This window comes from Gobius niger, assembly GCF_951799975.1.
Source record: "Gobius niger genome assembly, chromosome: 3".
In the NCBI taxonomy this organism is placed as follows: Eukaryota; Metazoa; Chordata; class Actinopteri; order Gobiiformes; family Gobiidae; genus Gobius; species Gobius niger.
This window is the reverse complement of record NC_136854.1, coordinates 32318052-32330898: the sequence shown is the minus strand read 5'-3', so window position 1 is coordinate 32330898 and position 12847 is coordinate 32318052. Positions and strand designations below refer to the sequence as shown.

The 12847-nt window shown below is 38.7% G+C and overlaps 1 protein-coding gene across 1 annotated transcript; it reads left to right on the top strand.

The window, feature by feature from the left end:
* Nucleotides 1–4597: 4597 nt before the first annotated feature.
* stx3a (syntaxin 3a) lies at nt 4598–12386 on the top strand (the record flags this gene model as incomplete). Its single annotated transcript, XM_079553995.1, has 10 exons — nt 4598–4627; nt 6884–6958; nt 7032–7131; nt 7217–7291; nt 9167–9237; nt 9367–9475; nt 9834–9907; nt 10414–10548; nt 12111–12221; nt 12309–12386. The coding sequence occupies 10 exons, from the start codon at nt 4598–4600 to the stop codon at nt 12384–12386; spliced, it is 858 nt and encodes a 285-aa protein (XP_079410121.1).
* Between the last annotated feature and the right edge of the window lie 461 nt (nt 12387–12847).

The window sequence follows — 12847 nt, the reverse complement described above, 5'->3', positions numbered from 1 at the left end:
AGGAGAAAAAGCGAAAAGAAAGCAACAAAACATGGCAAAAACGACACAAAAAACCTATGAAAACCACATGAGCCGGTGCATGATTCTAAAGAGCTTTAGAGCAGCTATAGCTTCACACTTCACGGTTAGACACTTGTCCCGAACATCAAAATAATCAATGTATCCAGATACTAATCCTTACACTAGCATCAAAACTCTAGATACTCATCTGGACTTTCAAGAATCTTTAGCAGAGGTGGCGGAGGTTAAGAGGTTAAAAGCATGAATTTGTCATATTCCTAATAATCAACAATGAAACAAGATAAGATAAGATGGTACTTTATTGATCTCACAGATGGAGAAATTGCATAAACAGTTTAAGTCTTTGGGATATTATTTTTAACCGGTAGCCCTTTTGAAGTAGAAGTCCTCTACTCTAAAAAGGTTGGAGACCCCTGGCCAGGGTTGGACTGGCAGAAAAACCGGCCCGGGACTTTTGGGTCAAGACCGGTCCTCTAAAAAAAAAAAACCAGTCATGTTCAATGCAATAGTCGAGGTGATGAGCAAAACAATAGGCCCTTGGCTTGAACTAAAACAGTATAAGCTACGAATCGAGGACAATGTGGTTTCTGCCGAAGCATCTCATAGCAACAACACTTTAATCTTGTCAATTACAACTTGATGGAACTTTTGTAAAATTACTTAACAATCTTAAAATGTGCGTTCCGTTAATGAAGTTCCTCTCGCGACTGTGACACAAATAAACTTCTCCAAACCAACCAAATGATCCCACTGTAGATAGAAGATGAAATGGTCAAACTCACCACGGAGTTAGAGAAGTGTGGAGTGAAAATAGAAGTCCCAAAAAAGGCCAAACATTGTAAATCCTTTCAATGGAAACTATAGAAGATTTCCAAACTGCGCGCACTGACGACTGCGCGAAGTGCAACTCCCATGCACTTCTTTGCAAACATTTGTGTAAAATGTAGGGCTCTAAGGTTCTGTGGGTCCTGGAGGGGCATGAGTGTGATGTCCGAGAGGCCCATTGCTCATTATAGGAGATTATCTGGGAACAATAACTCAAGAAGCCACCAGCAGGGTATAAAATGCCTCACATCCCTCTATTGGAGGAATTGTGTCATTGCATCCATGTAATAATAGAGATTCTAATGGCTTTTCCCTCTAATTGTGGGCCGGTGTAAAGTATTACGGGCCTTATCTCGATCTGACTGGCCCAACCGGCCCAAAATTAGCCTACGTCGGCCCACCGGGAAAACTCCCGATTCTCCCAATGGCCAGTGCAGCCCTGCCCCTCGCCCTGACCCATGTTAGAAATATTTTTATTGAATCAGTCTCGTGTTATTGTGACCCAGCCGGGCTCGAACCCGTGACCTTGAAGTCGGCGTGTTTCCTAAAAAAATCCTAAAAATCATTAGCCACTCTTGGGCTATTCGAAGCAGAGACCCTCTTTCCCCCAAGGACCACCGGTTCGTGTGAGCGCGCACACGAAGCCGGAGTGCCGGCGTCCTTGAAGTATGCAGGGCTCCACTTGGGCGGACGTTGTGAATGTGGCGTCGGAGCGCGCTCTCCGCTTGGCCACCGCCCGCCGAGAGAATCTAGGACCACGAGTCCTTTTATCATTAACGCATCAAAACACTACGGTGCCCATGGAGACCTCAGAGTTCTAAGTCATGACGTGATTGTGATTATTTAAATGATTAAACAAAAACACAATAAACAAGCGACAAAAACACGATTAAAAATGGATGAAAAAGAAAAAGAAAAAGACCCATCTGGACTCTTCAAGAATCTTTTGCAGAAGTGGCGGAGGTTAAGAGGTTAAAGTGCATTTAATAGGAATTTAATCTGTGCATGTGCCAGACTCTTTGCTCACAGCCGCAGATAGGGGGTGCTGTTGGGCGCACATCCGAGGCAATACAGAGTGCGGATAGAGAGGTGCATGAGGACCAGTGTTAATTTGTTTAATTAAATGCATAATTTTAGTCGGGATTTAGAAAAAAATAATCTCTTCAATTGTAGCCTAGTTTTAGTCGACTTAAATTGCGTGTACATTTAGTTGACTAAATGTGAGACGGATTTAGTCGACTTTGCATTTATAATATTCATTACAATTATATTTAATCTTGTTCGTCTGCTTCATGGAGCTTCTCCCACATGAACAAAGCTCAGAGCTGCTCCTTTGGCCGTGGACTTAAATGATATCAGGCTCTTCAGAAGATGATTTTAGTCTCTTCTTTTCATTTTTATATAGTTTTATTTTAGTCGACGAAAATATCTGGACGTTTTAGTCATAGCTTAAGTCTCATAAAAAACTTCTGCAAAAATATTACTTTGAACTGAGACAGGAAACAATTTAACAAGTAAAAAAAAAAGATATTCATTCATTTATGATCTGCATAATGTAATGAGTTGAATGGAACAACAATGGAATGGGTTACATGTATCACAGTCTGATCACACAGTCACAATCTGGCTTGTCTGTTTGTATCGTTTCTTCACCTCTTGGGGATATATGACCGTACCTTTTGGTAATTTAGTACATTTATGATTTACATTTGTTCCTCAATGACCTAAAACATTACGACCTTAGGGGGGTTTCCTTTTCTTTTTTTTTTATAAATGTGTGTACCTCTGAGTGCAAATTTGGACCACTGTCATACCCTTGTTTTCTGACAGTGACCAGACACTTCGAAATACCCCTCCCATAAAAAATAATGATATTGTAGTCACCAGTGGTAAGGCAGTGAAACACATATTGCTAAACTCGCCTGTATCCAAACAGAATTGATGGCTGAAAAGGTAAAAAACAAGAGACTGATGATAAATGTGGAGGGAAGCTAATCACTCACCTATGTGGGCGGTAGATGGGTTAATGCTCCAAGCTTTGATCATTTAATTTAGAGATAAGAGGAGCAGTGTTAACCTCTTAACTCCCGTCTGAACCGAGAGTCGCTACCTCCTATTGGACATTATATTTGCCATTATATTTACCTGAACTTTTAATTGTCATTTTTATCTTTTTTATTGCCTTGATGTTTGGTACAGCCCTGTGAGGCGACTTCTGTTTTGATATTGGGCTATACAAAACCATTCAACTTGAAACTTGAACTTGAGAGCATTTTCTCCAGTTCAGCTTTACCCAAATCCTGTAGGCCAGTGTAACGCCTTATTTGAAAGCAAAAATCTACAAAACTCATCTGAATGGATCTTTTTCCTCATGTCATCAGATTTTTTTCCATCATTTTTTGGGGGGGTTTCCAATTCATTTTGTGATTTTTTTGTCAAATTGTTTGTACATTTTTTGTCACTTTTGTCCTATTTTTTGTAAATTTTTCGTCAATTTTTTGTCACTTTCTGTCATTTTTTGTCATTTTTTGTCAATTGATTTGTTAATTTTTTGTCACATTTTTGTCACTTTTTCATCATTTTTTTGTCCATTTTTTGTCACTTTTTTGTACATTTTTTATCTAAGTTTTCTCACTTTTTTGTCACATCTTCATCATTGTTTTCGCCTCATTTCTGTCGTTGTTTTCTCACCTTTTTTCCACTGCAGGTGTCGTAGCATGTTGCGTTTTTTTACTCAATAATTAGTGTGGCCTAAATATACGCTGACAGAAAAGACAAAGGGAGAGAGGGATAATGTACATCCAATTACATAAAGGAGATAGTTTTTTCCACTCAAACTTGGCTGTAAATACTGTTTAAGCGGCGCTAGCCCGCAGTTAGCCTCGCTCGTTAGCCTGTTAGCTTCTTCGTGATTACATTAGTGTGTATTGGGGCCTCCGACCCATAGGCAGTGAAGTTGCAAGAGTGGTTTTCTGGCCAGAGACACCAGGGAGAGATGAAAGACCCCCCAATCATCCCATTAACACTGATTGGGGGTAGCCTAATAGGCAGGCTAAACAAGTTACTTAGTACTGCTTTAAATCAACACAAAAACATAAATCAGACTTTTAATCAACAACAGCTGATTCAGCAAAACCCAAATAATATAAAAATGTACTTTTTTCATTTGAGTAATTATTTGGGTTGCTATATTTTGGAGAAAAAAACGTCAATCTTGAATTAGGCTAATATTTTGGCTGCTCAGCCCACTTCTTCATTAAGACCAATTCATTGTTATTTGTATCAGTAAAGAAACTTCTGTTTGTGGATAATTTGTCTAGCTTTATGCTAAGGCCTTGACAAAGTTCATGTATAACCAGAAGCCACTGTAGATAGACTGTGCCTGTGTCATTACGCGCCGGTGCTCAGGTGGACAGTGTGGGGGAGAGAGGTTTATCTTCTTGAACTAGCGCTTCCTAATCCGCGCTTAGAGGCTTATTGAGACGTGCCTCCTACACATCTCGTTCTTTGAGACCCCTTTACAACCGATATTTTTCATCTATATTAATCAATTCTCTCGTGAAAACTCTCAGACTTGATGCGTAAAAGTCGCGCCAGTGAACCGCTTTTGGCGCAAGGTTTGCCCATTTCTCTGTTATCCAATTAATTTCTGTCTGGCTAATTTGGTGGCCATTTTATTAGCTTTATGTTAGCGTTGCTGTCGAGGTTAGTTTTTTAAATCGTCAACTTTTTGCCCGGACTTTTGGTCAAGATGAAGGACCGTTTGGCGCAGTTGAAAGAGGTAATTTTTGCATAGTTTTTGCGCATTTTGCCGTGGCTGTTGTGGTTCCGCTCGGGGTCAGGTCGACCGTAGTAAACGCCTGGAGTGACCCCAAATGGCTTGTGAAAATGACCTGTTTATATGTTTATTTTTCTAAACCAGTACTTTAGCATTGGAATTTTGCTAATTTAAGATTTTTGGACAACGATCCCCTATTTATGATGAAACATTAGGCTACTTTCTGTCTCCTGCAACTTCAAAACTTCTTGTAAATTTTAAATTGGGACCAAAAGAGACAGGAAATTCGAGCTAAAGGCATATTTGGCATACAACAAAGGCCATAGTACTCATTTTGACACTGCAAGCTTGTAGTAGTAGTAGTAGTAGTAGTAGTAGTAGTAGTAGTAGTAGTAGCAGCAGCAGTATCAGCGGTGACACCATCCTAAAGGTTCTCTGAGTGACAATAATCAAAGTAGATAAAATATTGACATAAGTAAGGGCAAAGTTACTTAGTTAAAAAAGTACTTTAAGAAACTGCTACTTGAGTACTGTTTGTACTGAACTACTCACAGTACTCAAGGTCTGACTTATGTTTCAGTAGTGACAGAAATGATGAGATACAAATATTAAATAAAGCGAAAATCCAAATATTTTCGAAGAAAGTGCCAAAAAAATAGTTAAAAAATGAATAATTATGAGGAATGAAATACATGAAACATAATATACACAGTATATGTTTCATAATGCTTTTACCACAGACATAATTTCTCACAGTGGAAGGATTAACTTTTTTTTAATCCAAGTAAGAGAACAGATACTTCATTATAATACCCCTCAATTAAAAGTAAAAACTACCATATGATAAAACTGCTGCAAGAAGTACAGTTGCTTAAAAAAACAGTAAATGTAACCGAGTACTCCCCAGTATTTTAACACTTAATCAAAATACAATACTTTTTTTGTGGCAGGTGCAGTTAAAACAACCTCAGCACAGAACAAGAATAAACCAAATCTTCCCTTTCCCAGTGTTGTTGCCTCTGTGGTCGACTCTTTGCTCCCGTGTTTCCCCAAACAGGAAGTGTGTGAGTGTGATTAGCTGGTGGTGTGAGAACGACCTGACGTGACTCTGTTTAAGAACCGCTCATGAAGAAACAGTCACACAACAGTGAACAGAGACGCTGCTGGGAATAGAATACAGTGTACTGTTTATGTCTCATGAATATTCTGAGATGATCCTCAACATTAGGCCTGTCACAATAACAAAGAAGTTTGATTTATTGAGGCAGGAAACTATAGCGATAAACGATATTATTGTGGACCATTTGATGCCACTGAGATTTTAAACTTAAAAAAGTGAAAATCTCAGTTATCCCTTGTTCTAAAAGTGCTTAGCTTAGCATATCCTTTATAACACATGAGCTGCAAATAAAATTAGTAAATGAAACTATTTACTTAAGTTAAACGGTAAGTATTAACAAAAATGGGATAAAAAATAAGGAAAAATATAAGTAAATGTACTATATATTGTTTCAGCAAAAAATCAAAAAAACTGAGGCACTCCAAAAGTAGCAATATTAAAAAGCCAAGCTTGCCCTGAGGAAGGCCTAGAGCCGGAACGCTTTGGCAATTTTATCTTCACTAGCCACGTTTAAATAAAGGCTTTTTAATATTTCTACTTTTGGAGTGCCTCAGTTTTTATTTATTTTTTGTTGAAACAGGATCCCTGCACTGAAGACCACCCAAAAGACTAAACTATTTTACATCCAAGTAGCACTCCAGCCTCCCAATTTTTTTTGTCGATGTAGTAAGTCGATGTAGTAATTAACATGACAGAATTAACTATTTGATATACGAATAATTACCAACCACTACGTAAAGGATTCTCTATTTTGTATTTGGTTTTGCCAGAACAAAGTGTGTGGATATAGGCACAAACCAGGTCTCTACTGATATTGTACTTTTACAATGATTTAAAAGGAATCATTGTGAAGTCACATTATTTTTATATTTGATAATGTACAGGATATTTATGTTAAAGTGCAGATGACAGGTTTTCATGTCTCCAATTCTTATAATAAAATAATATCGATGTTTTTACATTAGTGTAGTTACAATGTACAAAGAAATGTTGAAAGTGGCATAGGAAGAGGCACAGGATAGAAGCTGGCCTCTACAGTATGGTACGCTTTACGATTTACCTCATCGTGTGTCACAAACCAACTAAACCAAACCACTAAAGAATACGTTTATATTTCTCTTATTGTTTGTGTCGAACAGAAAAGCGATGCACCTGGAGACGAGGTTGAAATTCCCGTCGACGATCAGGCGTTTATGGACGATTTCTTTGCTCAGGTACAATTACACTCATCGTAGTCAAGCTCTGGGTTCCCTCACAAATACTTAAGCCAGGTTTGTACTTTTCTAGGCTGAAGACATTCGTATCAGCGTCGAGAAGATGGAGGAGAGCATCACAGAAATCAAGAAACTGTACTCCACCCTCTTATCTGCACCGACTTCAGACCAGAGTAAAAGACACTCTATGGATGAATTCAAATGAAGAACAATTTCTAAATGTTCATACTTCTTTTTTTGTTTTTTTTTGTTTTTCAGAAACACAAGACGATCTGGAGGCGCTCACCAATGAGATCAAGAAGGCAGCAAACAACGCCAGGAACAAACTCAAGAGTATGTACTGTATTTAGGCAGAGGTGGACAGTAACAGGGTTAATGTTCGTAGGTACTGTAAGTAGTGTTTTTGAAGATCTGTACTTTAGTATTTTTGTTGAGAACGTATTACTTTTACCCCACTACATTTGAAGAATAAATATAATACTTTCTACTCCACTATATTTCTACAAAGGCTTCAAAGTAATGGGTAAATTTGGCCATTTCTTTTATTCATTTTAAAAGCCTTAAAATGCACACTCCAGATCAGCAGGTGGCGCTGTGCAGACACACTGTCAAATGCCATCCATTCACAACAAGGAAGAAGTCATGTCGCCGTGCACAGGGTGAATTTGGGCGCAATTTGGAAGTTTTAGGAACTGCAAGTCATTTTTCAAAACACTCATATAAACAGATTTGTATTTTCTACTTTAAATACTTCAGCACTTTCACTTAAAGCAGTACTAAGTAACGTGTTTACCTTAATAAATCCTTTTCGTAGTCCCTGTGGGGGTAATACAAGTGTTTATGGGATGATCGGAGGGTCTTTCATCTCCCCCTGGTGTCTCTGGCCAGAAAACCATGTTTGCAACTTGACTGCCACCGGTGCGGAGCAAGCAATACACACTAATGTAATCACGAAGAAGAGGCTAACATGCTAAAAGGCAAAGCTAGCTGCGGGCTAACGTCACTTTAAACAGTATTTACAGCCAAGTTTGAGTGAAAAAAAATATTTCCATTGTATAATTGGATGCACAGTAACCCTCTGTCCCTTTGCCTTTCCTGTCAGCGTAGTATTTACTCTCCAAGACAATTAATAAGTTAAAAAAATCGTAACTTGCTACTACACCTGCAGTTGCGCTTATGGCCTCTAGGGGGAAGAGTTACTTAGTACTGCTTTAAGCAAAGGTTTGACTGAGCAGCTTTTACTTTTACCCAATGAATGACCTCCAATGTGTAATATGTTCAGAGCTGCTCCTTCGAGTTCACCCTGTCTCAGTTATTGACTGTTTACATTATGTTTATGTGATTAGTGGTGCTTTGCTCTTGGGAATCCGAGACCACAGAAGTGACTTTAGAGGAAGGAGCTCCAACCAGAAGCTCGCCAGCCCTTTCCAATTAGCTCCCCAAAGGATTTCTACAAACGCTTGATGAGTCAAACTATAGATGCCTTTTTTTTTAGGTGCTTTTTGTTCTGATCATGGGAGTGGGATTAAATAAGTTTTCTTCCTCCCACTCCCTTTCAGGCAGAATTGGAACTTGTTAAATGTGACTTTGTTGTTCGCACGATATCATGTGGCTTTTTTCTCTACCTTTTATTCCTCTGTAATGAAATGGAGAAAAAATTTTTTTAAAGTATAAAACGGAAACTGAGGTCATTTTCTTTGACTGCGTTGAAATTTCCTCTCGGCTGCAGGTGAACTCCATCTAAGTTGCATAGTTACAAGTGTTCGAAGCTTTAGTAGCTTTCTGCCATTTTTGTTACGTTAAAGCAGCTCACAGGGTAAAAATGGTGGAGACCCTTGTTCTAGAGTCACCTCACCAAATTGAGAAGTGGCATTAGATTTTCTTAAAGGGGCTAGATGCAAGTTGGTCATTTTATACTCACTACTGCCATCTGAGGCCTTATGAGTAACTGCACCTTCTATATTAAGCTCGTGCATGAGTGACAGTGCAGGATTTTAGAGGCATTTGTGGTGAACAGGTCTGAGCACATTCTACACATTAGGACATGGCTGGAACATGTAGGGGGATGAAAATACTTTTTTAAACTCTGTATAGTCCCTTTAAAGCTATGTAACAAATACTAAATCACCATTTATCAGTGACATGCACATTCCAAAATTATGTTTTACACATCTTCGCACATCTGACGCCTCTGTTCTTTTTCCTCAGCCATCGAGCAGCAGCTGGCCTCAACCACAGACGAGAGAGCTTCAGCCGACCTCAGGATACGCAAGTCACAGGTATGAAAACAAAATGCATCACTGGTTCATTAAAATGGGAAAATATCACTTCAAACATGATTCTATAAACCATAGTGTTGTAGTACTTACCATTAAAAGAAAAAGGTATTTAGCTTTCTTGTGTTCCAGCATGCGATTTTGGCAAAGAAGTTTGTGGAGGTGATGACAAAGTACAATGAAGCGCAGATGGACTTCAGAGACAAAAGCAAAGGAAGAATCGCGCGACAACTTGAGATCAGTGAGTCACAATTACATCTCACTATGGAGTTAAATCTGCCGGTACAAGTAGCAGCTTTTAGTACAAGTCAGTACTACTACACAAGTACAGTTCAGCGGGCCAACTTCACTGCTATCAAAAGGTAATCTAAAGTTATATTTGATTTGACAAGTTTCTCATCCAATCCAACCAATCCGTTTGCTTTTAGTGACTGTACTTTCACTGGTTTAATTAAATGGTGCAAGTATTGAAAGTGTGGCAGATTCCAACCACACACCCATTTGAATTCTGAGAGTTTGATAGATATATAACCATTTTATTAAAACATTATCTGTAAAATAGTAAAGAGTTGTCTAACACCACCTCTCTCTGCTCTCAGCGGGTAAAGCTACGACTGATGATGAGCTGGAGGAGATGCTGGAGGGGGGCAACTCTGCGGTCTTCTCTGCTGGGGTACGACTGGTCTGAATTTCTGTTTTTTAATCGCAAGACATTATGTTTTTGTGTGCGCTCGGTCGACCAGGACCTTTCCATCAAAATATGTTAAGGTACTGAAAAATAACTTTTTATGGACACCACATTTTTATGCTTAGTGGATTCTTTGCAGGTAGTCCAAGCTCAAAGAAGTGAAAAAATATTGGTTTGCTCAATAGAAATAATTATTTATGGACTTTATTAATATATTTTGTGGTTTTAGATAATGAATGCAGCGTAGATAGCAAAAATTATTTGTTTTAAGTTGTGGTGCCAAAAAGAACTAAAATAAACAGTACCTGGCCCTTTATATTTAAATAGCTTGAATAGCATAGGGAAAATGTAAAGTTTTAAAAAGTGATTCCTGAGCCTGTCCTACATTGCTTATGAATAATGTCCGTTAAGCACTGGTGTAAATACATGTACAGTATATCAGAATGGCAACAGTTTACCGACAAACATTTGACCTGAAATCTCTTCCTCAGATCATGGAGTCCAAGATAAACCAGCAGGCCCTGAACGAGATCGAGGCTCGTCACAAAGACATCATGAGACTCGAGAGCAGCATCAAAGAGCTGCACGACATGTTCGTGGACATCGCCATGATCGTGGAGAACCAGGTACTGCACTGAAAACATGCATTAGAAACTGATATATCTTAAGGTTTACTCAACACAGTGTTTTAGATGTGTAGTTTTGGTATTTGGACTAAACAAGTTACAGGCTGCAGATTGGATTTGGTTGAGAATGTGTAAAGTGTTGCTTGATGTGGGAATTCCCGTTACTGGCAGAAAAGTGATTGTCAAACCAAGTATTGCCAAAGAAACTATTTTACTTTTTCCCAAATTGTGACATGGTCTAGTGAGCTGACTGGACACACACAGCTGCATCCAGAATCCCTGCTCCAGCACTTCGCCAGGGCTGTCTTAAAGGAATAGGCCACCGTTTTTACATACTGAGATATGTTCTTACCTTAGCTTTGACGAGTTGTTTAGGACCTGTCTGATCTTCCCCCGTGCCTTCAGTCACGTAAACACAGCGCAGACGGCGTTAGCATTTAGCCTCTCCCTCTCTCCACTATAGCTCCAAAACAGGTCAAGATAGAAGCTACCAAGCTCTTCCACGTTTTCCCTATTTAAATATGGTTACGTGAAGTGTTACACTACAAAGTATAATACACAAAATTAAACAATGTGGATTTTCTAAGCGGATAAAAGGGGGAACTATAATGTAAGGCGTAGTAATACCAGGAGTAATTTGGCATCCGCACAGTAAAGTGAAGATTACTGTGCAGTAAAGTGAAGATTACTGCGCGGATTTCAAACTACTCCTGGTATTACTACGCCTTACAATATAGTTCCCCCTTTTATCCGCTTAGAAAATCCACATTGTTTAATTTTGTGTAATTATACTTTGTAGTGGAACACTTCACGTAACCATATTTAAATAGGGAAAACGTGGAAGAGCTTGGTAGCTTCTATCTTGACCTGTTTTGGAGCTATAGTGGAGAGAGGGAGAGGCTAAATGCTAACGCCGTCTGCGCTGTGTTTACGTGACTGAAGGCACGGGTGAAGACCAGACAGGTCCTAAAGAACTCGTCAAAGCTAAGGTAAGAACATATCTCAGTATGTAAAAACGGTGGCCTATTCCTTTAAAGGATGAGGCACATCCTTTGAACAAAGACTTTCAACTTCTTCCTTCTGGACAAAGATTTTTAGTTCCAAGATACAATACTAGCACTACCACTTTACACAGCTTAAACAGCTTTACTCCAAGTGTTGTTTTATTGATGAATAAGAGGTAATTGCACCTTGTATTTTGTTGTGTATGTGGTTCTCAGTTTTAAATCAGAACCACTCTCTAATGATGATATGATATAGTCTTGATTGTGTCTTTTGTACTGTGGTTTGTTTCATGAATTGTTGTAGCTGATTGCAAGCCATCTCTCACTGCAATCCAATTCTACCCATGGATATGAATGAAGTTACCTTGAGCCTTGAGTTGAGTCTATGACAGATTCAAACGAAGCCTAAGTCTTGGATACACAATAACTAGTGTGGCTCTAAACAAGGACCAACCCAAAAAAAAAACATCAATACACTTTACTCTAAATAAAAAAACAAAGGTCTGTAGTGGAGCCTGAGTACCACTGATAAATAAGAAATATTGAACTTTTTCTCAGGGCGGGATGATCGACAGGATCGAGAGCAACATGGACCAGTCGGTGGGGTTTGTGGAGAGGGCTGTGGCCGACACTAAAAAGGCAGCTAAGTTTCAGCAGGAGGCACGCAGGGTGAGTATTTCAGAACATTTGTACATGAAACTGCTTTTCATCACCGCTTAATTTCACCATTGTTTGTTTTCCACTAATCTTTCGTAGAAACAAATGTTGATCTTCTGCTGCTTGGTGATTCTGGCCCTCATCCTCGGCTCATTCCTCTACAGTTTTATCAAATAATCACTGTTTTCAAAGTAATGCTTTTGATATGATTGTTTTTGTACTCTTTAATTTATATCATTTATAAATCTGTGGACTTTGTAGTGCTGTTGGTTTGGATGTAGGTTATGATTAGCATAGTTCGACTCATGGAAAATCAAGATGTTTTTGTTAGATTTACTTAACTTGGAACAGTTTCTTAAAAAGAGAGCAAAATGTGGATGTTGTTAAATCATGCTTTTCCCAATGTCTTCTTGGATGCACTTATAGCATTGTCACTGATTTTACCAAATTGATTTCAAGTGGCTCAATACCAACAAATTACAAGAGTCTTATTATTACTCAGTCAATAAACTATGTATTATTACCAAAAAATTATGCATTGTTTTATATAGCACAAAGTTACTTCATTCTCTCTCTGTTTTAGTTGTGATAAACTGTGGTTGCCTGACAAAAGCATGGCTGCCAATCTGCATTGACGG